The sequence below is a fragment of the Orycteropus afer genome, unplaced genomic scaffold (assembly GCF_000298275.1).
Source record: "Orycteropus afer afer isolate SDZICR_OR568_19922 unplaced genomic scaffold, OryAfe1.0 scaffold00368, whole genome shotgun sequence".
NCBI lineage: Eukaryota > Metazoa > Chordata > Mammalia > Tubulidentata > Orycteropodidae > Orycteropus > Orycteropus afer.
The window spans coordinates 954,890-980,278 of NW_006921955.1; the positions used below are offsets into that span (position 1 = coordinate 954,890).

The 25,389-nt window shown below is 39.8% G+C and overlaps 1 protein-coding gene and 1 non-coding gene across 2 annotated transcripts in view; both read right to left on the reverse strand.

Moving 5' to 3' along the window:
- IARS1 (isoleucyl-tRNA synthetase 1) overlaps positions 1 to 25,389 on the reverse strand; it is a 168,781-nt gene that overhangs the window by 66,758 nt on the left and 76,634 nt on the right. The window contains exons 17-24 of the mRNA XM_007953003.2: positions 23,627 to 23,710; positions 20,822 to 20,966; positions 11,015 to 11,135; positions 5,825 to 5,916; positions 3,300 to 3,377; positions 2,439 to 2,560; positions 2,021 to 2,123; positions 1,690 to 1,773 (exon numbers count right to left, since the gene is read on the reverse strand). Coding sequence (XP_007951194.2) covers positions 1,690 to 1,773; positions 2,021 to 2,123; positions 2,439 to 2,560; positions 3,300 to 3,377; positions 5,825 to 5,916; positions 11,015 to 11,135; positions 20,822 to 20,966; positions 23,627 to 23,710 — 829 coding nt within the window. The remainder of the gene's footprint in view (positions 1 to 1,689; positions 1,774 to 2,020; positions 2,124 to 2,438; positions 2,561 to 3,299; positions 3,378 to 5,824; positions 5,917 to 11,014; positions 11,136 to 20,821; positions 20,967 to 23,626; positions 23,711 to 25,389) is intronic.
- On the reverse strand, positions 9,718 to 9,851 carry LOC122151267. The gene has a single exon (XR_006164063.1). It is a non-coding gene; the product is annotated as a small nucleolar RNA SNORA84 (small nucleolar RNA).

Sequence of the window (25,389 nt, forward strand, 5' to 3'; positions counted from 1 at the left end):
ATAATCGGTTTATCCTAACATTTCATGTCTCCATCATGTTTGCTACGGATTATTGATACAACCGGGAATGGTGACAATATAAGGTATGAAACTATGTATCATGAGAACTATAGATCAACGCAAATAGTAGAGGAATGTCTGATCTTGCAAATTATATTTAATTAAACTAATTCATCTCATTATAAGTGATAAAGATATTCTACATTTTAAAAAGCATATCTACCGGCATTAATTACTTTCTAGTTTCTATTATTTGTCTGAAATTGTCAAGCAGTTCATGATCAAATATGGAAATTAATAATTTCTATAACAGATTAAAATATTACCTGAGAATATAAACAAAGTTAAAAATTATATACAGGCAGTCACCTGCTTAAAAACGAGACCCATTCCTAAGTGTGCCATTAAGTCTAAGTGACTCTTTAAATCGAATTTTTAGCTAAGCGGCTGGAACAGGTGCATAAAGTTCTTACTTAGCCTTACTTTAGTGAAAGAAAAGGCTTTTCAATGATTTAAAAGCTGCACATGCAGGGAAGTGAAGGTGACTGTGATGAAGAATTTGTTGTGAGTAGGGGTTGGTTCAGGAGCTCTGATAGTGTAGTGGCTAAGGCACTTGACTGCTAACCAGAAGGCTGGCGGTTCAAACCCACTAGCCACTCCTCGGAAAGAAGATGGGGCAATCTACTTCCATAGTGATACTGCCTCGCAAGCCCAAGGAGGGGTCGCTATGAGTCGGGTCTGACTCTAAGGCACACAACAGCAACACAGCACAGGGTTGTTCAATCCTTTCATATAAGGCCAAAGTCACGTAACACTAAAAGGCAAATAAGAGTTGTCCTTAAATCAAGTCATTTTTAACCCCTAGACTGCTTGTGGGAGGTGGTCTGGTGGTATAGTGCCTAAGGCATTTGATTGTTAACCAGAAGACTGGCAGTTCAAACCCACCAGCCACTCCTTAGAAGGATGACTGGGCAATCTACTTCCAGAGATAGCGCCTAGGAAACCCAACGAGGGGTCTCTATGAGTTGATGAAGTGAGTTTGGTTGGGCACACTGCCTGTGATTGTTTCAAAACGTCACAGAATAAAGCATATTGTAAAGACAACTGACACTGAACCTTAAATCTTTGAGCCCAAAATTCTATTTCTAGGAAACTACCAATATTCACACTCTTACATATACACAAAGATACATATATTCAGAAACATAAATTTTCAACAACTAAATATATCATGACGTATTCAGAAAGTGAGCACTATGCCACTGCCAAAAGGAATAGAGAGCTCTCTGTTATGACATGGGATAGCCTTTTAAGATATACTGTAATGTTTGATAAAAAGCAAGATAAAGACTGTATATATAATCTCCTATATGTAAAAATAAAATCAAATAGCATGTATTTTTGTGCATGTGTTTATACTTATTTACATATACATGCACATGTGTAAAGTCCTGTCAACTTTAGCAAATTCATTAGACATACTAGTGTAGGAGGAAAGCAAGACCTCAGTGAGCAGAACAGAGTGGAAAGACACTCACCTTTCATTGTATATACTCTATGCTAGTGTGTGAACTACTTGTAACTAATATGTATTCATTTGTTACTTGTGTTATAACTCAAAGTGTACTTAATTAAAGGCATTTAATCAAAAAATCTTTTCAAGACCCAAAACAGAATCATCTGTCTTACCTCAATGATATACTTCTCTAAAGACTTGATATCTTTAAGAGCTTCCAGGTCTTGGTGGATAACCACAATTTCTTTCAAAGGATACTAAGAGAAAAGAGAGGGGAAAAGTTCACTAAGCAACCAGTCCTCTAAACTGCAGAAAAATGGAATGTTAAATATTTTATTTTAATCTCTATCTCTAATCAGTCTTAGTTGGTATTAAGTCAACCACACCTTTCTTGTAGAAAAGAAAAAAAAAATTATGTCATTGCTAGGTCCTAACGTTCAGAAAACATTTCAAAGCATAATTGTTTAGCTCTGTGTGACGTAACATAAAATTTAAGTTTCAAACCTTTACTGGAATGGTTTTACGGTCTCGGATCACTCGCCCAAGTTCAATCACAGACTGCATTCTGGTTACAGCACTCTCAATTTTCTTGTCCATCAATTTCTCTCTGATTGGTTGATGTAGGTATATGAAATAAATAAGATTTAGAAGGAAAAAAATCTCAAATAACAGGCAGGTTTAAATGAGGAATAGGGTCAAACTCAAGACTTGGTGAGGCAGCTAGAGTTTGAGTGTGCTTCTCAGTGCCCAGCAGCAAAACCAAAACCACCAATAAGCCTGTCACACCTTCTACATGCATTCTTTCGCTGGCCAGGAAGTAGTGAGTTTGCGGCCTCCATATGCACATGTCTCTGGAAATCTCTCTTTCCAAGGCACACATGAGGCTGAAGGTAGATTCTGGCTTATTTGTACTGATTCTTACCGAACACGGGGCATCATGAGGTAATGAATACTGAGTGTGTCCTTGTCCTGGACAGAAACAGGATCTATCAACATCTTTAGATTTTGGTACATTAATTCTGTGAGAAAAGGTGTATAGGGGGCCTGCATGAGAACAGATAACAGCATTTCAATCACATGCAGGCATCATCAAATATTCTCATTTAAACTGAAAACTTTCATATAAACATTTAGAGAAAGACATAGGAATACACACTGAAGAAGTGGCCTCATTTTGTTTGGGGACCTAGACATCTATGAAGCATGTCAGCAGGACCTAAAGCACCTCTAGACTCCCTGAGGATTTCCATAATGAAAACAGGAGCCACAGATGTGGGTTTAAACTTAGCTTACCACTTACCAGCCAGATAAATATGCACAGGTCTGTCTATCCCTAAGCCTCAGAAACCTCATCTGTAAACAGGAAAACATCTTTTGATTCTCAGGATACTGGTGAACAGTGAGCAAAACAAGGAAAGCTACAGGTATAAATAGGACCAGTTCAAGCAGTTTCTCATTCAGAATACATGAAGCTCTTAAAGAGATCCTTAATCTAGATCCAAGGACTTCCCCATTCTGTACTGCCAATGATTATAAGAAAGAAGATAGTTATTGAAACTAACATCTCTTAATCCTCACTTGACATATATAAGCTAATAAGATTTCTAGAAAGGAACTAGAGATTTTAAGTTGCCTTAAAACATCTATTTTCTATTTCTTGTGGAACAAATACAGAGTATACATGATGCCATGGAGAATGTAGATGAAAGAAGTTAACACCAATATGGTAGTATGTGGCTGAAAATTAGGCTGAAGAATCTTAGAAAGAGGTCAAGCTTCTTACCATAAGTCTGCACAAAGAAAAGAGAATGCTAAACAGGGTTTCCAAGGCCATAACACAATCTTCCATCCCATTTTCACCCTAGAGAATACAAAAGATTAGAACACTGCCTATCTATAAACATTAAAACAGTGAAAATAAATGTTTATCATAAAACTATCCTGAGTTTATAAAAAGAGACAACCTACAGAGAGAACACAGTATACAGACAAAAAAACTAACAACAATGACAACCAAAGGTCACCTGTGACCACTGAAATCAAAGTGTGATGAGGACTTAGAAAAGGGATGTTTTCCAGCCCCTTGTTACTTCCCATCTTTGAGGCAGAAAGCAGTTCTGTGAATCTGATGTAAAGACTAATGTCAGGATCAAAGAGACATGTTCACAAAGTTATGCTTTTATCCAGTGATAGAAAACGTTGATACTTTTGCCCAGTGTAACATTAACAGATGAGCTCTGGTGGTGTAGTGCCTAAGGCTTTGACTGCTAATGAGGGGGCTGGCAGTTCAAACCCACCAGCTACTCCTCAGAAGAAAGGTTGGACAATCTACTTTCGCAGTGATACCGCCTTGGAAACCAAAGGAGGACTCGACAGCAGTGAGTTTGGTTTTGGTTTTGCTATGATGCTACTATAATATAATAAATTACTAAATGTTTACAAAGTACTATTTATTTGCTTTTAGTTTTTATTTAGTGTGCACTGAAATTAGATTTAAAGGTACTGAGATTGTGCAAATATTGTGCAAGTTTTGCATGAGGTGATTTGTTTTTATTTTTACAATGTCTTAACTATGCAAATGTGATTATTAAAAGGACACCCCCAAAAATGGTTACTCTGACTTAAGGATAAAATAGATTCAAGTGAAATAGAAACAGTTGCTAACAAAAAATTTTAAAGTACCTTTAGGTAAGATCTCTTACTGAAAGAAAAAACAGCATAAACTGTGTATTTTTTATAATTATATTTATTCATTATGTAAAAAAAATGTAAATAAAGATAAAACACACAAAAAAAATCAATTAAGTTACCTAAAGATAACTGTAGTTTAGTTTAAAATATATATGTATGTATGTATGTATACATATATATTTATGTATATATAAAGGAGCTCTGATGGCATAGTGCCTAAGGCATCGGACTGCTAACCAGAAGGCTGGCAGTACAAAACCAGCTACTCTGCAGAAGGAAGACTGGATAATCTACTTCTGTAAAGATTTACTGCCTAAGAAACCCAAAGGGGGTTGCTATGAGTTGGCATCGACTTGATGGCAGTGAGGTTTTTTTTGTTTGTTTGTTTTTGAAAATAATGTATTTAAACAAAAATGAAACGATTATTTTATCACTTAAGAGTCACAATTTAAGACAGAACTGGTGGGCAGTAGAAGCCTTTTTCTGACCTTGTAGTAAATGCATCTATATTTTTGTCTTATACCACAGTGATATATGCATATAGCATAAATCCTGGGAACAGGACCCATGCTGGGCTCTTAAATCCTCACAAGGATTAAGAAAGAGTTTTTCTCCACAGCAAACACTCAATAATGACTCCCTAGAGTAGAAGCGCTGGTAGCATAGTGGTTAAGGCACTTGACTGCTAACCAGAAGGCTGGCGGTTCAAATCCACCAGCTACTCCTTGGAAGGAAGATGGGGCAATCTACTTCCATAGTGATACTGCCTCGGAAACCCAAGGAGGGGTCACTATGAATCGGGTTAGACTCGAGGTCACACAACAACAGAGTAGAAGCAAGGAAGTTGGTTGCCCCTTTTAAGATCATAGCCCTACTTGACTTTTGCAAAATATTTGCATAAATGTATTTCTGAGTTTAAGAGACTATTCGGTTTAGTAGGGCTCCTGGTGACACAGTGGTTAAAGTGCCTGGCTTGCTAACTGAAAGGCTGGTGGTTTGAATCTACCAGCTGCTACATGAGAGAAAGATACAGCACTCTGCTTCAGTAAAGATTTAAAGCCTTAGAAACTCTATGGGGTGGTTCTACGGTCCTACAGTGTTCCTATTACTTGTTCTACTCATCCTATGGTGTTTCATTGACTTGATGGCATCAGTTAAGTTAGTGGTTTGGATTCAATTTAGTCTTATGTGCCCTTGAGACTTTCCAATATGACATTTTCATAATTTCATTTTGAAAATATGCAAAACGACAAACAATGTTGTTATATGCTGTCACAGTGATTCCAACTCATAGCAACCCTAACATGACACAGTAGAAATGCTCTATAGGGTTTTCTAAGCTATAAGCTTTTAAAGGAGCAGATCATCACGTTTTTATCCTGCAGAACTGACTGACTGAGACTGCCAGTCTTTCAATTGACAGCCAAGAGCTTAACTGTTAGCACCACCAGGGCTCCTGTGAATGGTAATAAATATAGTTAATACACAATGTAAAAGAAAAAGCTTCCAAAAACTAAGAGCACTTGAGAATGTTCCTTTCCATTTTGGCTGTTCTCATTTTTTCTCAACTCTAAAACTTCACACAATTTTTCCTTACCAACAGCAGTTTGTACTTACCTTTAACCTTCTACGGTTCATTCTGACATACCAATTGGTCAAAATATCCACAAACTTGACCAGGCGAGGCACAACAGTATAAAGCCTGTAAGCTAAAAATAAGACAAATCAAACAGGCAGCAAGTATATACTAAGAATTTCGGGGGCTGAGGAAAGGATTGGCTACAAATAAAGAACAAGCAGTTCCTGCTGTCCAAGATCCTCTACTCAAATCTGCAGCAAAGTGAAACAATCAGCAAAATAAAGATGATTTACTGAGGATGTTTTGTGTTTGTATATAAAACCTCATTTAACCATTATACCATATTAAAAATGATTTATAAACTACCACTGGACAATAAGAATAACTGAGAGCCAGACAGGCAACTGATGTGCCAGAGGATATAGTTAATAAGCAAAAGAACTAGAGTTATAACCCCAGTATGTGTGGCAAAGCTGAGGGCTGTCTACCACACAATTTCAGGAGGCATCCATTTACATGGAGCATTATGATGCAGTAGGAGTGACAAAACACCAACTTCTTTACATTACACTACAATCTATCTCAACAACAACAACAAAAAAAATAGCTTTAATTAGATACAAAGAGGTAAAGTGCACACAGGCCAGGGCTTCCCGACTAGGAGCAATTTTGCCTCCCAACAGACATCTGGCAATGTCTGGAAACATTTTTGGTTGTCACAACTGGGAGAGAGGGTACTACTGACCAGCAGGCAGAGGCCAGGAATATGCTAAATATCCTGCAATGCACAGCCAGCTCCTACCACAAAGATCTAGACCAAAATGTTAACAGTGTTACTGTTGAGAAACTCTGGCACAGGTGATGAATAAAACAGAAAAGGCTTTCTAAAGGTTAAAATAGTCAAAGAAAGAAAGCTAAAGAAGATAGTGGAATGACTGGAGAGCTCTGAGCAATGAAAAGGATTTGATGGCTTGGCTTAGGAACTCAGAAGGCAAATACAAAAGTAAAGACATCTAGACAATCTTATTTGAAGTAAAGGCCTATTTTAAAGACTTTCTCACTGATCTATCCTTTAACCTACACTCTACTGCACAAAAACTCAAAAACTAACACCAACAACTAAAAGAATAAAGTGTAGCATCATAAATAACTACAATTTTAACTTAAAGAAAGTTCAGGGAATGTTAAATGAGCTCCATGTCTAAAGAAGGATTCTTGGTGGTGCAGTGGTTAAAATACTCAGCTGGTAACTGAAAGGTCAGAAATTCAAACTCACCAGCAGTTTTGTAGGAGAAAGATGTGGCAGTTTGCTTCCGTAACAATTTATAGCCTTGTCCAGATATATGAGTTAACAAGAGGCAAAATTATGATAATTTCTTGGCCACAGCCAACTGCCCCGAGGGAGCGAGTACCCTGTGGGCTCAGGACCATGGTTGCAGGGGACATCAAGCTCAAGTGGCATAACATACTACACAAAATCATTGTTCTACATCCTACTTTGGTGAGTAGTGGCTGGGGTCTTAAACACTTGCAAGCAGCCATCTAGATGCAATAATGGGTCTTCTGTCCTTGTCCAGAGCAAAGAAAGATGAAGAAAACCAAAGACACATGGAAACAATTAGTTCAAGGGACTAGCAGACCATGTGATCCTCAGCCTATATGGCCATGAGACTAGAAGAACTACATAGTGCCTGGTTACCACTGTCAATCACTTGGAGGGGACAGGTGTGGGAGATCCTGGACAGAGTGGGAGAACAATGTGGAACAAAACTCAAAATCATAAAAAAGAAAAAAAAAGGTTTATTAGCTTGATAGAGCTTGAAGAAACCTCTGAGAATATGGTCCCTAGTTACCCTTCATGTATGGAATTGAACTCACGCCCGTGGTTTCCAGCCAAACAATAGACAGGCATACAGTGTGAACATTTACAGCGGATAGATGTACTCCTTAGAGAGATCAATCATAGGGGAACAAAAGGACAGTTCCACAGGGAGATAGCTCAGGGGACAGGACTACATAGGAAAGAAGGACATAGGGAAGAGGTAACCACAAGTAGGAAATAGGAAGAGAGCTATTATATTGTGGGGACTTGCAGTCAACGTCATGAAATAAAATGTATATGAACTACTGCATGGAAAATCTGATCTGTGAATTTTCACCCAAATCATAATAAAAATTAGAAAGAAAAAAAAAAAGATTTACAGCCTTGGAAACCCTACGGGTTCTACTCTGACCGATATATAGGGCTGCTCTGAGTTGGAATAAATGGGTTTGGTATTTTTTTAGATCCAAAGAACTTAGAGGTTGCAAAGGGCAGTGCCTAGGACATGTGAGGCTGCTGGATTCAAAGACTAGAACTGAGATGTTGGCAAGCCACAGGCCAGCGTCAGTAACTGTCCAAAATTTCCTAGACAGACGATTTTAATGATCTGAGCTTCTAAGCCTATTCTATAACAAGCAGTTGTTGTTGCTGCTGTTATGTGCTGTTGAGTCGGACCTGACTCACAGCAACCCCTCCCTGGGTTTCCGAGGCAGTATCACTACAGAATTACATTGCCCCAACTTCCTTCCGAGGAGTGGCTGGTGGGTTTGAACGGCCAGCCTTCTGGTTAGCAGTCAAGTGCCTTAGACACTATGCTACCAGAGCTCCCTAATAAGCAGAGGCCTGTCTAAATTATTTCTAAGGTTCATTACTAGGAAGTTAGAGTTTTCTCTGTTCCAATTTTAACTGAGTGAATGAACCTACATATAGTGAGCACTCAATAAACAAAAGCAGAAGCAGCTAATGCTGAAATCACTACCAGTATGTGTAAACTCTTCCAAAGTATACTTACGGATTTAGTCCTTACAACTCTACATAGCAAGTACTAGTATTATCCCTACTTCGATGAGGGAGATAAAGTCACAAAGCTCACATGTGGGGAAGACCTCAATCTGAAGCTAGGCAGTTTGGGTCCAGAGTTTCTCTCTTAAGGTCTGTGTGCACTGTCTCCTGCTCCACCATCTCCATGTTGCTTACGGCCAGGTGAGTGTGCATGAGCTCTAACACCCAGATAGAACACAGAGAAACAGACTTCCAGCTGTGGTGCCTTCATTCTTAGACCTGGCTTCACTAAAGAGGTGTCAAGGGCTGTGGCCAAAGATGGCAGAGATCGTGGAGCAACAATCTCTAGCACCGTTTCCTCTCTACTCATCATTCACTAAGAGGGAACAGGAGCAGGGCTCAGGCATCAAGGGGAGAGCACAGTATACTTCCAGCACAGCCATTTCTGGTGACGGCATCTGCCCTCTACTGCCTTGTAAGACGATCATGACACCTCTATTCCACGTTCACTCAAGTGGATTTCTGAGTCCCCAATAACTCTTTTAAGAGCAGAGCTACAGAGCCTGATGGAACCACTGAAACTATGGCCCTTAGCTGCCCTTCAGGTCTGGAATTAAACCGACAGGTGTGGCTTCCAGCCAAATAAAAGACAGGCGTATGAAATGAACATTTACACTAGCCAGATACACTCCTTGGAGAGAACAATCAAGGGAGACTAGAAGGGCTGTGTATGCACAGCTCGGAGGGCATGACTAAATGGGAGGGAAGGACACAGGGAAGAGGTAACTATGGGGAGGAAGTGGGAGGGAAACTGTTGCACTGTGATAAACTGTAGTCAATGTCATGAGACAAAGTGTATATGAACTGCTGTATGGAAAGTGAATTTGCTCTGTAACCTTTCACCCAAATCACTCACCCACTGTCTCTCTCTCTCTCTCTCTCTCTCTCACACACACACACACACACAGAGAGAGAGAGAGCAGAGCTACAGCTTGTTTTCCTCTATTTGACCAACATTTTGGCACTTATATGATCCTTATAAATGTTTAACCTTCTTGGATTAATATTATACTAAAGACAAAGGCCATTGACCATTCCAAGGAAGAGCCATGTACCAGTGACCGGGCTATGGAAGCTGCTGAGGAAGAACAGCACCCATGCGTATACCACAGTATTGCTCTGGCCCACTGCCATTCACTGGAGAACTGTACATGCACAACAGCATCCAGTAACCACAGGGCATGAGGTAGAGGAGAAGGCTAACCTCATTAAGTCAGCTACAAGGATGCAATCTCCTCTCCTCCTCATTGTGACCCAGGTCTCTATTTGCTTCCTTTATGAAATGCATTCTCTTCATTTATAGTCAGACCCATCTTAGGTATCTTAGTCAATAGTTTCTGGAATTTCTAATCTTGACATATGCTTGTATCTATCACAAACTTAAGGAAATCCACATAATATCTATCCTAGGTATATTTGTTTAAAATCAAACTCATTGTTACTGGGTAAGAGAGATATGGATAAATTTCTATTCGTTACTGCTTTTCTGTATTTTCTAATTGTAGTAGACAAGGATTACATAGCTAATAATAAAAATGTATCTAAAAATTTTTTTAAATGTCTTAATAACAGGTACTACTTATTGAGTACTATTATCTGACAATTACTTTATGAATATAATCTCCACATAAGCCTCACTACAACTCTTAACAGGCATCTTACAGATAAAAGTAACTGAGGATCATGAAGTTTACGGAACACGTCCAGGGGAGAAACAGTGGTAGTTAGAGTTTCACCATATAGCTGTCCAGCTCCCCTGTATTCAATCCAGAATTCCAGGGCTTATCATAGTGTCCTGCATAAACACCATTTGGATATACCCAAAGGATAACTCTCCTCCATCATATACCTCCCAATCTACCGTTCCTATGAAACACACTGTACAATGAAGTAGCCTTATAAAAATTATATTTGACAGGTTAAAATAAACAATTATAAGACAGCAATCTAAATGTCCAAAAGTGGGAACTAAACCAACTACAGTAGACACACATACTATTATTCAACTACTGTAAGTTGTTTTATGAAGATTAAACATTATAAACTATTGTTTATGTTATGATATAGAATTAAACCAAGATATATGATTGCTAGTACGTATACAATACTATAAAATAACAAACCTATAGACAAAAAAAATATATATATATACACGTGTCAATCCTATTGTCTTTAGGTGGTCTTTAGTATCTTCCCTTCTCTGCTGTTCTCCATCTTCCTAAATTTTTATAAATTTTATAAATTTTCTGTTTATGTTTTTAAAGAAAAATGGTGAAATATCAAAAAAAGGAAATATAAATAGAACAATGCTTATGTCAAGGAGGGCAACCTCGAAGAGACCTACCTGCCATTTCTGTCTCAAAGAACCCAATAAGTGATTGCATGCAGGACAGGACCCAGACGTCTGTGATGTTGGTGCTGGCTTTACTCGTATTCTCGTTGTAGAGGAATTCTCTCTCTTCCTCCTAGTGATTTACAATTATGAAAACATTCTGAATGCTTAGGGGGTAGTTACTCTGAGAGAAACAGACTATTTGAATCATTAAACTGAAACCAATAGCCAAGATTAAAAAAATAAAACCCAGATGCCATCAGCAATCTAGATTTCTGGTTCTTAGCAATATTCTTAACATAAGTACTAAGTTAGGATATTAAATCCTTAATAAATAAATTACATTTTTGAGTGAACTAAAGAAAATTTAGGAAGAAATTACTCCCCTAGACCAAAGAGTGATTATGAATTGAGATAGTTCAAAACCTTACACATAAGTAGTCAGTGTAGTGTAGTTCACATAGGTTTAAAGGACAAAAAAAAACCATCCAGGACTAGATCATTATACACACATAAAACCAGTACCAGGAAATTTCTTTGCTTAAGCTGTTTATACTACACAGAATGGCCTATATATGTCACTTCTTTTTTCTTTGCAAAATCCTCCTCAATCCTAAAGACCCATTTTACGTCATGTCTGACCAATTTACCAGCCTAGGTCTCTTGACAAAGATGGGTCAATGCTTTCAGCAGTGCATCCGTTTGCTGAAGCATCTCATTTGGTATTCTATCAATTCCTGAAATGTTATTTATCATCAATATTGTCACTACAGCCCAAACTCTGTTGTTCAGTACAAATGGTTCTTGATCATATGCTAACTCCTGGCATACCTGAATGCTGACCAATTCTTTCTGACACAGTGACTCTGTATATTCCTTTAACTGTTTGATGCTTCCTGACTCATTCAATTTTTACTCATAAAATCCTTCAGTTTTGCACATTGTGAAAATGTCAATACTACCCAAGGCAAGCTAGAGATACAATATAATTCCAATGCAGATTCCATCAACAGTTTTAAAGAGATAGAAAAAGCAATTGTTAATTTTATATGGAAAGGAAAACGATCTCAGATAAGCAAAGCATTATGGAAGAAGAACAAAGTAGAGGATCTCACATTTCCTGATTTCAAAACCTACTATGTAGCCACAGTAGTCAAAGCATCCTAGTGCTGATACAATGACAGACACACAGACAAGTGGAACAGAACTGAGGACCCAGAAAGAGATATATCTACTTATAGAAAGTTGATCTATCACAAGGAACCAGAACCACTGGCAGAAAAATGAAATAAGATCTATACCTCACACCATGCATAAAAACAAATTCAAAATGGATCAAAGACCCAAATGTAAGACCTAAAACCATAAAGTTCATCAAAGATAAAATAGGGGCAAATTCAGGGGCCCTAACTTAGGGTATAGGACTATCAAACATAACCCAAAATGCACAAACAGCAGAAGAGAAACTAGATGACTGGGACCTTCTAATATTAAATTGCTATATGCATCAAAAGACTTCTAAAAAAAAGTAATGAGAACCTACAGAGGGTTGAAAACATTTGGTAATGACATATCCAACTAGTGACTTTTCTCTAAAATTTACAGAAAATTTTAACACCTCAACACCAAAAATACAAAAAATACTATTAAAAACTAGGCAGAGGACATGAACAGATATTTCACCAAAGTAAAGGAACCAAGAAACACATGAAGATATGATTACAGTCATTAGCCGTTGTTGTTAGGTGCTGCTGAGTCGTTTCCAACTCATAGCGACCCCATGCACAGCAGAATGAACACCGCCCGATCCCGCGCCATCTCCATGATCTTTACTATACTTGAGCCCATTGTCGCAGCCACCAAGTCAATCCATCTCGTCGAAGGCCTTCTTTTCCTTCGTCGACCCAACACCTGACCATGCATGGCATCCTTCTCCAGGGAATGGTCCCCTCTCTGACAAAATGACCAAAGTAGGTGAGACAAAGTCTGGCCATCCTCGCTTCCAAGGAGCATCTCAGCTGCACTTCCTCCAGGACAGATTAGTTAGTTCTTTTGGCAGTCCATGGTACCTTCAGCATTCTTCACCAGCACAACAACTCAAAAGCATCAACTCTTCTTCGGTCTTCCTTATTCATCATCCAGCTCTCACATGCATATGAGGCAACTGGAAATATCATGGCCTGTGTCAGGCGCACCTTAGTCCTCAAGGAGACATCCTTGCTCCTCAGCACTTGAAAGCCATTAGAAGGATGGAAATCAAAACAACACTGAGATAGCATCTCACACCAACAGTAATAGCATAGTTCAAGAAGACAGAAAAAATGTTGACAAGGATGTAGAGAGACTGGAGTTCCCTGCTGGTAGGACTGTAAAATGGTACAACTACTATGGAAAATGGTATGGCATTTCCTTAAAAAATTGGAAATAAAAATACCATTTGATCCAGCAATCTAGATATATATTGCAAAAAAAGAGAGCCAGGACAAAAATAGGTTCATGCACACTCATGTTCTTCATGGCACTAGTCACCATGGCAAAGAGATGGAAACAACCTAAGTGCCTGACAATAGATGAAAGGACATCCAAACTATGGTACATACACACAATGGAATACTATGCAGCATTAAAGAATAATGCAGAATCTGTGAAACACCTCATCCCAAGGATGGACTTGGAGGACATTATGCTGAGTGAAATAAGTCAACCACAAAAGAACAAATAATGCATGAGTCCACTATTACAAAAAGTGAAGGAAGGGTTTACACATGGAAAGAAACATTCTTTGATGCTTCTCCCACAGATGGGAGGGGAGAGAAAATTACTAAGTGAGAATTAATTTTGGGGAAAGGACAGGCATCATACAAATAGCGGGTAACCAACACAGTATCACTAAGAAAAAGGAAGACATGAGGGAGGTGCTTAAGAGTTATAGACAACAAGGGTAAACACTATCATATATACAATCCAGTACTATCAGGAATAACAAACATTAATCTACAAGTAGATACACAGGTAGACAGGCAATATGATCAGATATGGGTAAGTAAATGGCACCATATCCAAGACCATATGTAGGTTGGGCAGATGCTATTTGTACATACATGCTCTGAATACATCCACATACACAGAACTACATGCTGCCACTAAGTTGGAGCAGACTTATAGCGACCCCTCCTTGGGTTTCCGAGGGAATATCACTATGGAAGTAGATTGCCCAACCTTCCCTCCGAGGAGTCGTCGGTGGGTTTGAACTGCCAGTTGTCTGGTTAGCAGTCAAAATGCCTTAGGCACTACGCCACCAGACCTCCCACAGTAGCATTAAGAGGTGGCAAAGTTCTGATTACCATGTCAACCACTCAAAGGAGGATCTATGTAGGAGAACCTTGACAGAGTAGGAGAACAATGTGGAACAAAACTCAAAATATTTGGGGGAAAAAAAAGGGGGGGGACCAGGTTTGCTGGTCTGACAGAGCCTGATGCAACCACTGTGACTATGGCCCCAACTGCCCTTCAGGTCTGGAACTGAATCCACCCCTGTGCCTTCCAGCTAAACAAAAGATAGGCATACGAGCTGAACATTTACATTAGGTAGATACACTCCCTGGAGAGAACAATCATGGGAAAATTGTTGTTGTTGTTGTTGTTGTTATGTGCCGTCGAGTCAAACCCGACTCATAGCGACCCCTCCTTGGGTTTCCAAGGCAGTATCACTATGGAAGTAGGATTGCCCAACCTTCCTTCCAAGGAGTGGCTGGTGGGTTTGAATCGCCAGCCGTCTGGTTAGCAGGCAAGTGTCTTAGCCACTATGCTACCAGAGCTCCCTCATGGGAAAATAGAAGGGCTATGTATGCACAGGGAGATAGCTCAGGGGGCAGGAGTTCATGGAAGAGAAGGACACAGGGAAGAGGTAACTATGGGGAAGAAGTGGGAGGGGGGCCGTTGCACTGTGGGAAATTGTAGTAAATGTCATGAGGCAAAGTGTATGTGAGGAGCTGTACTGAAAGTGAATTTGCTCTATAAACTTTCACCCAAATCACCATTTAAAAAAAAAAACTTGTGAGAGGCCATCTAAGATCAGCTATTGGTTCTCCCTGTCAGGAGAAAGAAAAGTGAAGAAAATCAAAGAAGCAAGTAAACAATTACCTCAATGGACTAATGGGACCATATGAACCCCATCCTCCGTGACCCTGAGACCAGAAGAACTAGAAGGTTCTCAGATGAAAGGGATCCCAGTAGGAGATCTGGGATAGAGTCGGAGAAAAATGTGGAACAAATCTCAAAATAATAAAAAGACCAGGCTTAATGGTCTCATAAAAAGACTGGTGGAATCCCTGACTCTATTGCCCTTAATCACCCTTCAGGACCAGAACTGAATTTACTCCCATTGCTCAACTTTCAGGCAAATGACAGACAGGCCTACGAGGTAAAGATTAACACCAGGGAAGTACACACTCCTTAGAACAATTAACCGTAAGAGAGTAAAAGGATAGCATTTGCTCAGGTATAAAGCTCAGACGGCAGGAATGGATAGGAAAGAAGGATGAATTAAAATGGTGCCCACGGGGAGGAAGGCAGAAGAATGCTGTTACATTTGGTGATTGCAATTAATGTCAAAAAACAAATTATATATGAACTGTTAATGGAAAACCAATTTACTCTATAAACTTTCACCTAAATCAAAATAAAACTCAAAAAAAAAAAAAAAAAATCCTTCTGTACTTTAACTCAAGGCTTGAATTTCCCCTTCAATTATTTCAGCTTGATAAATGCCGATTATATTCTTCCATTTTTGTTTTCTTATCAAGGTCATTGTACATTTCTTCAGAATTTTTTTACCCTGTCTTCTTGAGTTGCTCTTTGAAATTTTCTATTCAGCTTTTACTGTATCATTTCTTCTATTTGGTTTAGCCATTCTGTGCTTAAGAGCAGGTTTCAGAGTCTCTTCTGACATACATTTTTTTGTCTTTTGATTCTTTCCTATCTAATATTTTATTTTCTTCCTTTATGATGCCTTTCCACAATTTTTCTGGCTTTTGGTCATTTGTGTTCACTGAAACAAATTTATTTCTGAGATGGTCTCTAAGAGAGGAAAATGTTCAAGGTTGTACTTGGACCCTCAGGGACTTGCTTTGATTTTTATCGGCTCCAACCTAATCTTGCATGTGAGCAATTGAGTCTGTTCTACAGTTGGCCCCTTCTTGTTTCCTGACTAATAATAACAGCACCACTGTATCCTTCCGTAAATAAAGGCAATGTAACTCCTGTGAGGTTGTATGCAGCAAAGTCCATCTGTATAAACCCAAAACCAAACTCACTGCCATCGAGTCACTTCTTGCCTTACAGCAAACCCTCCTTGGGTTTCTGAGGCGGTATCTCTAAGGAAGCAGACTGTCCAACCTTCCTTCTGAGAAGTGGCTGGTGGGTTTGAACCGCCAGCCTTCTGGTTGGGAATCAAATGCATTAGGCACTACAATTGTGTCGTTGAAAACATGTATTTCCAATGAGTAAGTCATTAGTTTGCATGCAATCTCCAGTGTAGTTCCTATCACTAAAGTCACTGTGAGGCAAAGAACTCAGTTTGGCCTTTGTCCTTATTGCCTCTGAAAATTCTAAAACTTTAGAACTTTCTGAGTAGTTAAGGTGCTTTTATTATTTTAAAACCCTAAGACTACAACTGAGAACTTGTGTAAATGAGTAGGGACTGGGTAGGTCACAAAAGCCACATAGTAAGCTAACTTAGGGAGCTCTGGTAGCATAGTACCTAAGGCACTTGACTGCTAACCAGAAGGCTGGCGGTTCAAACCCACCAGCCACTCCTCTGAAGGAACGTCAGGCAATCTACTTCCATAGTGATACTGCCTCGGCAACCCAAGGAGTTGTTGCTCCGAGTCAGGGCCGACTCGACAGCACAAAAGAACAACAACAACAACAACAAGCTAACTTCAAGAAGGGAGAGAGGGGCATGATTTAATCAACCATGCACATTCAATGAAGACTTAATCAGAACCATGCAATGAGGCCAATAACAGAGCTGGAGATGAAGTTCTGAGAATTTCCTGGTTGGTGAAAGACACTGATAGACAGGGGAGAGTAGGGTGCCCCATTGGAACATGTAAGCTTCGCAATGGGGAACCATCTCGGACTTTGCCTCCTGCCTACTTTATTTATACTAACCTTGTATTCTTTTGATACATGTGTATCATTTTGCTATATTAAATTTTTAAGTATAGTAATGTGAGTTCTGTGAGTTTTTCCAGCAAATTATGAGATTCAAAGGAGTAGTGGCAGCTACTAAGTGAAAATGAGGGTGTTGTGTGAACTCATGTGCTTGAGGCTGGTATCCTAAAGTAGTGGGGGAAAAAACCTAAACCTGCAACCAGCATGTAGAAGTCAATGTGTTGTGTGGACTCCTGAGCTTGTGGTTGACTTCTGCCTATTTGGCCGCCTGAAGGATGGCATCCTTTTATCTTGAACTAGCTCATTGTGGCTAAGGTCAGGGAGGGAAACACCATGTGGGTGGCTGATTGGGAAGTGGAATTTTGAGTTTTGCTGTAGCCTCACAGTTGGGAGCAGAATAGTAGGATCCTCAGATTTCCACATGACACAGCTGGGATGTGAAGATCGATTTATTATCCTCCCTGTAACTACTTTTGGCTCTCCTTTGTTTCCACCTTTCACATTTTAAACTGAAGCTGTTTGTAACAAATCTTCAAATTCCTCATCTTTGGCATTCATGGTCGGTAGAGAAAACTAAAATCCTCAAAACCAGACTGATAAACATCACGATATATGTAGAAGTTGAAGTTGTCAGAAGTTTCATCCTACTTGGATCAACAATCAAAACTCACAGAAGCAGCAATCATGAAATCAAATGATGCGCTGCATTGGGTATATCTGCTGTAAAAGATCTCTTTAAAATTTTAAAAAGGAAAGATGTTCTTTTGATGACTAATGTTCTGGTTATCTAGTGCTGCTCTGACAAGAATGTACCACAAATGGGATGGCTTGAACAAACAGGAGGACCTCATTCTCTTACAGGTTGGAGTCTAAAAGTCTGAGTTCAAAGTGCCAGGGGCTCTAGGGGCTGGGTGAAAGCAACCTTAACCTTGGGCTTCAACTCTGCCTCTTACTCCTGGCCCACTGGAGCTAGAGGCTTTTCTTCACTCAGGCAGCTACTGGCTGCTGAGGCTAACAAGCCCAAGGTCGACAAATAAAATGGCACAGTCCTGGTGTGACCAAACCACACGGCAGGCCATTAATTCAAGTCCACCGGAAGTCCCAAGGTCGGCAGAGCATGGCAGGCTGCTGAACGACACAACTACATGTAGGGTTCAAGCATGCCATAAGCTGGAGACTATCCCCAAGGCTTCTCCTTACATACAGGAAGTAGATCACATCCCAAAAGCAGCTACTCAGCTGCTTGTGGTAGATCACACCATGGAGTTGATTGCCAGTCTCATCATGGGGAATAACTACCACCAGCTACCCAGCCACTCTACCAGGCCCAGCCAAGTTAACATACAAATTTAACTACCACAACTAATGTGCACCTAACTCAAGTCATGACCTTCACCTTCTCAATCACCTCAAACCAAATCAAGCCAAAGCTATCGCTGCCTAGTTACTTCTGACTCATAGTGACCACACAAGACAGACTAGAACTGACCCATAAGGTTCCCAAGGCTATAAATCTTTAAGGAATTAGACTGCCACATCTTTCTCCTGAGGCATGACTAGGGGGATTCAAAGCACAGATTTTTCAATTAGTAGTCAAGTGCTTAACCACTGCACTATCAGGGTTCCTTGAGTCGCTCAGCTACATGCAAAAGTTGGATAACGAAAAAGAGATGATGTGATGTGTTTGAACTGTGACACTGGCAAAAAATACTGAATATACTATGGATGACCATAGGAATGAACAAATCCATCTTAGAAGAAATACAACCTGAATGTTCCTTAGAAGTGAGGATGGTGAGACGTCTATTCACTAACTTTCGACTCGTCTTCAAGAAACGCCAACAGGACATCATGTTTTATACATTAAGCGAAAATGAGGGAATGATATAGATTGGCACAACAGCCTCAGCAATGGACTCATTCTATTATATGTAAGGTTCCCATGAGTTGGAGGCAACTTGATGGCAAATGACAATAATTGGTTCTCTCAGCACTACACTTGTTGTTGTTATGTGCCGTCGAGTCAAACCCAACTCACAGCGACCCCTCCTTGGGTTTCCGAGGCAGTATCACTACGGAAGTAGGATTGCCCAACCTTCCTTCCGAGGAGTGGCTGGTAGGTTTGAACCGCCAGCCGTCTGGTTAGCAGGCAAGTGTCTTAGCCACTATGCTACCAGAGCTCCCCAGCACTACACTAGGTTGTCCAATTAGGGATATCCAGTTCTTCCTCAGATGTAACTTTCTAAGGATGGACTGTGTATCTTGCTACTATGGCCAGATGAGAGAGATTGTCTGTGACTTCCCTCAGCTGTGAGAAATTTGATCCGTTGAGGATTCTGGAGTCTTATACTAGTGGAGGGATGTAAAGTGAAAACCTGCTCAAAAAACATGACGTTGACCCTGCTTGTCAAAGAAGCACATGCAAAGGAGAGGTAAGATCAGAGACAGGAGGGACACCAGAAGCTTGGGGAAGACTCCTAACATTATCAATTCATTCATTTTGAGTGGAAAACCCACCCTAGGAAATCTCACATGCTAGGTTTTCCAATAGTTCGAGTGAAAACACGTCGCCTCCTCATAGCTGACTGAAGCCAGTCCAGAAGTCCATAATCAGGGGCCCTGACCTTAAATCAAGTCTTTTAAACACAGATATGCACATGTACGATAAAATATGACAGGCTTTGTCAGTCAGTAAGAGAAAAGGAACACCTCCACTGCGAAGAAAACCAAAACCAAGCCCAACTCACTGCCATCGAGTCAATTCTGACTCATAGCAACCCTCATTGGGTTTCTGAGGCAGTAAATTTTTATAGAAGTAGATTCCCAGTCTTCCTTCCACAGAGTAGCTGATGGGTTTAAACGACCAACCTTCTGGTTAGCAGTCAAAAACCAGATCTCCATTGCCAAGAATGATTGGTAAGTTCCACTTGGGAGGGCTCAGAGAAGGTTTCTTAGAGGACATAAAGCCTGAGCTAACTGCTTGAAAGGGTAATTTCATATGCATCACAATTGTGACTTTTCATCCTAATACCAAAAGTTGTGTCATGCACACACATCACAATGAGAATTTCTCTCTTTCATACTTTCAACTCTAATGTCAGTCCTTAGAGAGGCCTTCCCTAAACACCCCACTTAAAGCAGCACACCTCAACCTTTCTCCATCATTCTCTCTCCTTTAACAGGTTTTACTGTCTTTATGGTACTTATTATCTGACATTAGCTAATTTCTTCACTGTATGCCTCCTCCCTAGGAACTGGCCCACTGGCTCCATAAGAGAAGGAGCACCTTGTTCAATGCTGTGTCCCCAGTACCCAGCACACCAAAGGCATTCAACAACTTATTGAATATAAAACTACTATTTTCCAAGTAAGCGTCCTGTGTCCTGGAAAGGTAAGCTCCCTACTCAGATGGTCTATCTCTGGATCCAGCTATTTGCTCCAGATATGGCTTCCCTGGTAGTTCTGAGTCACACACTCACCCTCGGCTTCCAGATCAGCTCCATAGCGGGCATATGTGTCGCCACAGGGCCCACTTTGTTCCATCCGGGTAGTAGACAAATGCTGGTACACAAATTCCCACCTGCAGCTCCCATACAGCCTGCAATACACATGTAGACCCTCGGCCATCATCACTGTCCATACCTTCTGGAGCCTCAGGACGTTCTGGATGAAGAAGCGATATGCATTGTACCAAGGAAGTAGCACATCCTTCAGCACATCACGCACACCTTCCTCCTTAAAACGAAGATTTTCTGCTCTCACCACAGGGGAGTTAATCAGATATAATCTGGAAAAGGGAGAAAGTTTACACAGAAAAGGAACACAGGTAGTAAACAAAACATTATTACTTGATATATTCTTGAGCATGTGTGACTAACATTAGAATTTTTTTCTACACAAAGGGGAAAAATCATGACTATGGCTCTTCTAATGCTTGACTTAAGACTCAAAAACCTCTTTTTATTAGAGATCAGGAAATTAAAAAAGATATACATAAACCCACATGAAAAATGGCCTAGACCAACACATGAACATTTCCTCCCCCAGTCTCACCATAGGTAGTACAAAGCACAACAATAAAGCAAACTGAAGCCTCCAGAAGAGCCTATGTTCCTATTTCCACACACACAGATTTTACCTCCACAATGTGCTTGACACCAGGGATTCAAAAGCAGAGAAGGCAGGTGTGCTCTCCCTTCACAGAGCACAGAGCCTAATACAGGTGATTTCTGTGGCAGGGGTGGGAGATACTACCAGCATCTCGTGAATAGAGACCAGAGAGGCTGGTATACATTCTACAGAAGAACTGTCCAGCCAAATCATCAACAACAGGGTGAGAGCCCTAGTCTAGGAGATAACTGATAGTCTTAGCACAACAACTTAAGTGCTCCTAGGCGACAGAGGTAAGGGCTAACTGTGCCCAGCCACCACCCCACAACTCCTTGGACCTCAGTTTCCTTGTTAATGAAATGCATGTGCTGAACAATTATCTCTTTGCTTCCTTTTAACTTTAAAATTGTGTGCTTTCAAGTTTATGACTATTTTAAACACAGTGGCTCTAATTTCTCTACAGAACTTTTCAATATTAATTTTTACTTGCTTTAGCATAAATCTCATATGGCTCTTCTAAGGATAAGTATATCATTTAAATAAATGATTGAAAAAGAATTTTAATACAAGTAAGACTGGAAACATAGAGAAGTGAAGTAAAGGAAACCAACAACTAATCTAGGAGTACTTGGACCTCTCCAACGAAATCGTAAAAAAAAAACTGAAGATTTTAAATGTCTGTTATTTAGACAACTACTTTTGGAGTTAAAAAATCAACAACCACAACAATGTCATTCCTTATAAAAGACATGTTGTAGTTAGGGATGTCGAGCCGTTTCCGACTCATAGTGACCCCACGCACAGCAGAATGAAACACTGCCCGATCCCGCGCCAGCTCCACGATCCCTGCTATACTTGAGCCCATCATTGCAACCACCATGTCAATCTATCTCCTTGAAGGCCGTCTCCTCTTTCATCGACCCTCCACCCTACCACGCATGACATCCTTCTCCAAGGAATGGTCTCTTCTGACAACATGACCAGAATAGATGAGAAGTCTGGCCATTCTCGCTTCCAAGGAGCATTTTGGGTGCACTTCCTCCAGGACAGATCTGTTAGTTCTTTTAGCAGTCCATGGTACTTTCAGCATTCTTTGCCAGCACAACTCAAAAGCATCAACTCTTGTTCGGTCTTCCTTCTTCACTGTCCAGCTCTCACACGCATACGAGGCAATTGGAAATATCATGGCTTGTGTCAGGCGCTCCTTAGTGCTCAAAGAGACATCCTTGCTCCTCAAGACTTGAAACAGTTCCTTTACGGTTGACGTTCCCAATGCTAAACGTCATCTAATGTCCTGACTGCTACTTCCACTGGCATCAATTGTAGAACCAAGCAAAGTGAATTCTTTGACAACCTCAATATTCTCTCCATTTATTGTGATGCTGCTCACTGGTCCAGTTGTGAGGATTTCTGTTTACTTTATATTGAGATATAATCCATACTGCAGACTGTATTCTTCAACCTTCATCAGTAAATGCCTCCAGTCATCCTCACTTTCAGCAAGCAAAGTTGTATCGTCTGCGTATCTCAGGTTGTTAATGATTCTTCCTCCAATCCTGATGCCACGTTCTTCTTCCTACAGTCCAGCTTCTCAGATTCTTTGCTCAGCATACAGATATCCTTCCTGATTTTAAGCCAAGCACTGTCCCCTTGTTCCATTCGAACGACAGCCTCCTGGTCAAGGTCAGGTTCCTTATGAGTACAATCAAGTATTCAGGAATTCCCATTCTTCTCAATGTTATCCATAATTTGTCATGATCCACACAATTAAATGCCTTTGCACAGTCAATAAAACACAAGTAAACATCTTTCTGGTATTCTTTGCATTGAGCCAAGATCCATCTGACAACAGCTATGATATCCCTTGTCCTAGGTCCTCTTCTGAATGCAACTTGCACCTCTGGAAGTTCTCTGTCAATATACTGCTGCAACTGTTTTTGAATTATCTTCAGTAAGATCTAAGATCTTACTTGCGTGTGGTATTAATGATATTGTTCTATAATTTCCACAATCTGTGGGATCACTTTTCTTTGGAATGGCTAAAATATAGATCTCTTCCAGTCAGTTGGCCAGGTAGCTGTCTTCCAAATCGCTTGGCATAACCAAGTGAGTGCCTCCAATGGGGCATCTCTTTGTTGAAATATCTCAATAGGTATTCCATCAATTCCCGGAGCCCTGTTCTTCATCAGTTCTTTCATTGCATACATACATAAATGACACACATTCTCTTAAAAAGAGCTAATCACAAACCAAATATAAGGAATTAATGGAACACAATGCTAACATTGAAAAATGATAAATAAACATAAAGCAAAGCACTTAAGCACTTTTTATCACCTGAGGGCATCAGCACCATATTTATGGATGACAGAAACTGGATCTGGATAATTCTTTTTTCGTTTGCTCATTTTTTGGCCATCACTTAAAAAACAAAAGAGAGAAGCCAATTAAACCAAAATCAAAGTTTTTTTTTTTTCCTATATATGGCTGTTGTTGCTGTTGTTATATGCCATTGAGCAGGACCCAACTCGTAGCAACCCCTCCTTGGATTTCCAAGGCAGTATCACTATGAAAGTAGATTGCCCAACCTTCCTTCCAAGGAGTGGCTAGTAGGTTTAAACTGCCTGCCTTCTGGTTAGCAGTCAAGTGCCTTAGGCACTACGCTACTGGAATATATGGTTGCAGATTTGCAAATAATACACAAATGCAAATGGGAAAGAATAACTTAGATACAAACTAGCGGTAAGATATAAGTTATGTTTTTCCTCAATATTTGTAAGCTTTTTCAATACTTTAATAAGTCAGTGGGGAAGCTTTTAGGTAGACTTAAGCAGGAAAACACATGATAAGAGTCAAAAAAACAGGCTCAGTAAAGAATACACAAAATGTGGTATGTACATTAAATGGAGTATTATTCAGCCACGAAGAGGAGTCCTGATACACACTACAAAATGGATGAACTTTGAAAACAGGCTGAGTGAAATATATCAGTTACAAAAAGATATAGTAGTACTTACCAGGGATGGGAGAAAGTGGGGGGGGAAAGGAGGTGTAGTTTAGAGAGTACTTTAGCAGTTTCTGTTAATGACAGTGAAATAATTTGGAAAAGGAAATGGTAATGGCCACACGATATGATGAACATAATCAATGTCACTAAATTGTACAAGTAAAAACTGTTGAATTAAACAAAAGACAGGCATATGATATAAACATTTACACTAGATAGATACACTCCTTGGAGAGAACAATCGTGGGAGAATAGAATGACTGTGTATGCACAGGGACATAGCTCAGGGGGCAGGAGTGCATGGAGGGAAGGACAAACGGAAGAGGTAACTATGAGGAGGAAGTGGGAAGGGAGCTATTGCGTTGTGGTAAATTTTAGTCAATGTCATGAGACAAATTGTATGTGAACTGCTGCATGGAAAGTGAATTTGCTCTGTAACCTTTCACCCAAATCACAATTAAAAAACAAAAAAACCACTGTTGAATTAGTCAATGTTCCATTACATACATTTTTACTATCCCCCCCAAAAAAACCCTAAAAATACAGCGCTCCGCATTTATGCTAGAGAAATAGAAACTTTTTTATAAAAGCCTGTACATGAACGTTCATAGCAACTTTACTCATAATTACCAAACAATGGAAGCAACCAAGATGTCCTTCAGCAAGTCAATGGGTAAACAAATAGTGGTACCTTCATATCGTTGAATACTACTTAGCAATAAAGAGGACTGAACTAGATATACAAACAACTTAGGTAAATCTCCAGATAATTATGCTGGGTAAAAAAAAAAGCCAATCTTAAAAAGTTACATATTATACAATACCATTTACATAGTAACACTGTTGTAATGAGAAAATTACTGAGAAGAAAAACAGATTAAGGGGATGAGAAATGGAAGAGTAGAAGGAAGTAGGTATGGTTATAAAAAGGCAACGTGAGAGATTCTCATAGTATTGGATTTGTTCTGTATCTTCACTGTGTTGGGGGATATATAGACCTGTATGTGTGAAAAATTCCATACAACTAAATACACACAAGCAAATGAATACAAGTAAAAGTAAGGTAAAGTATAAAAATCCTGGTTATGATATT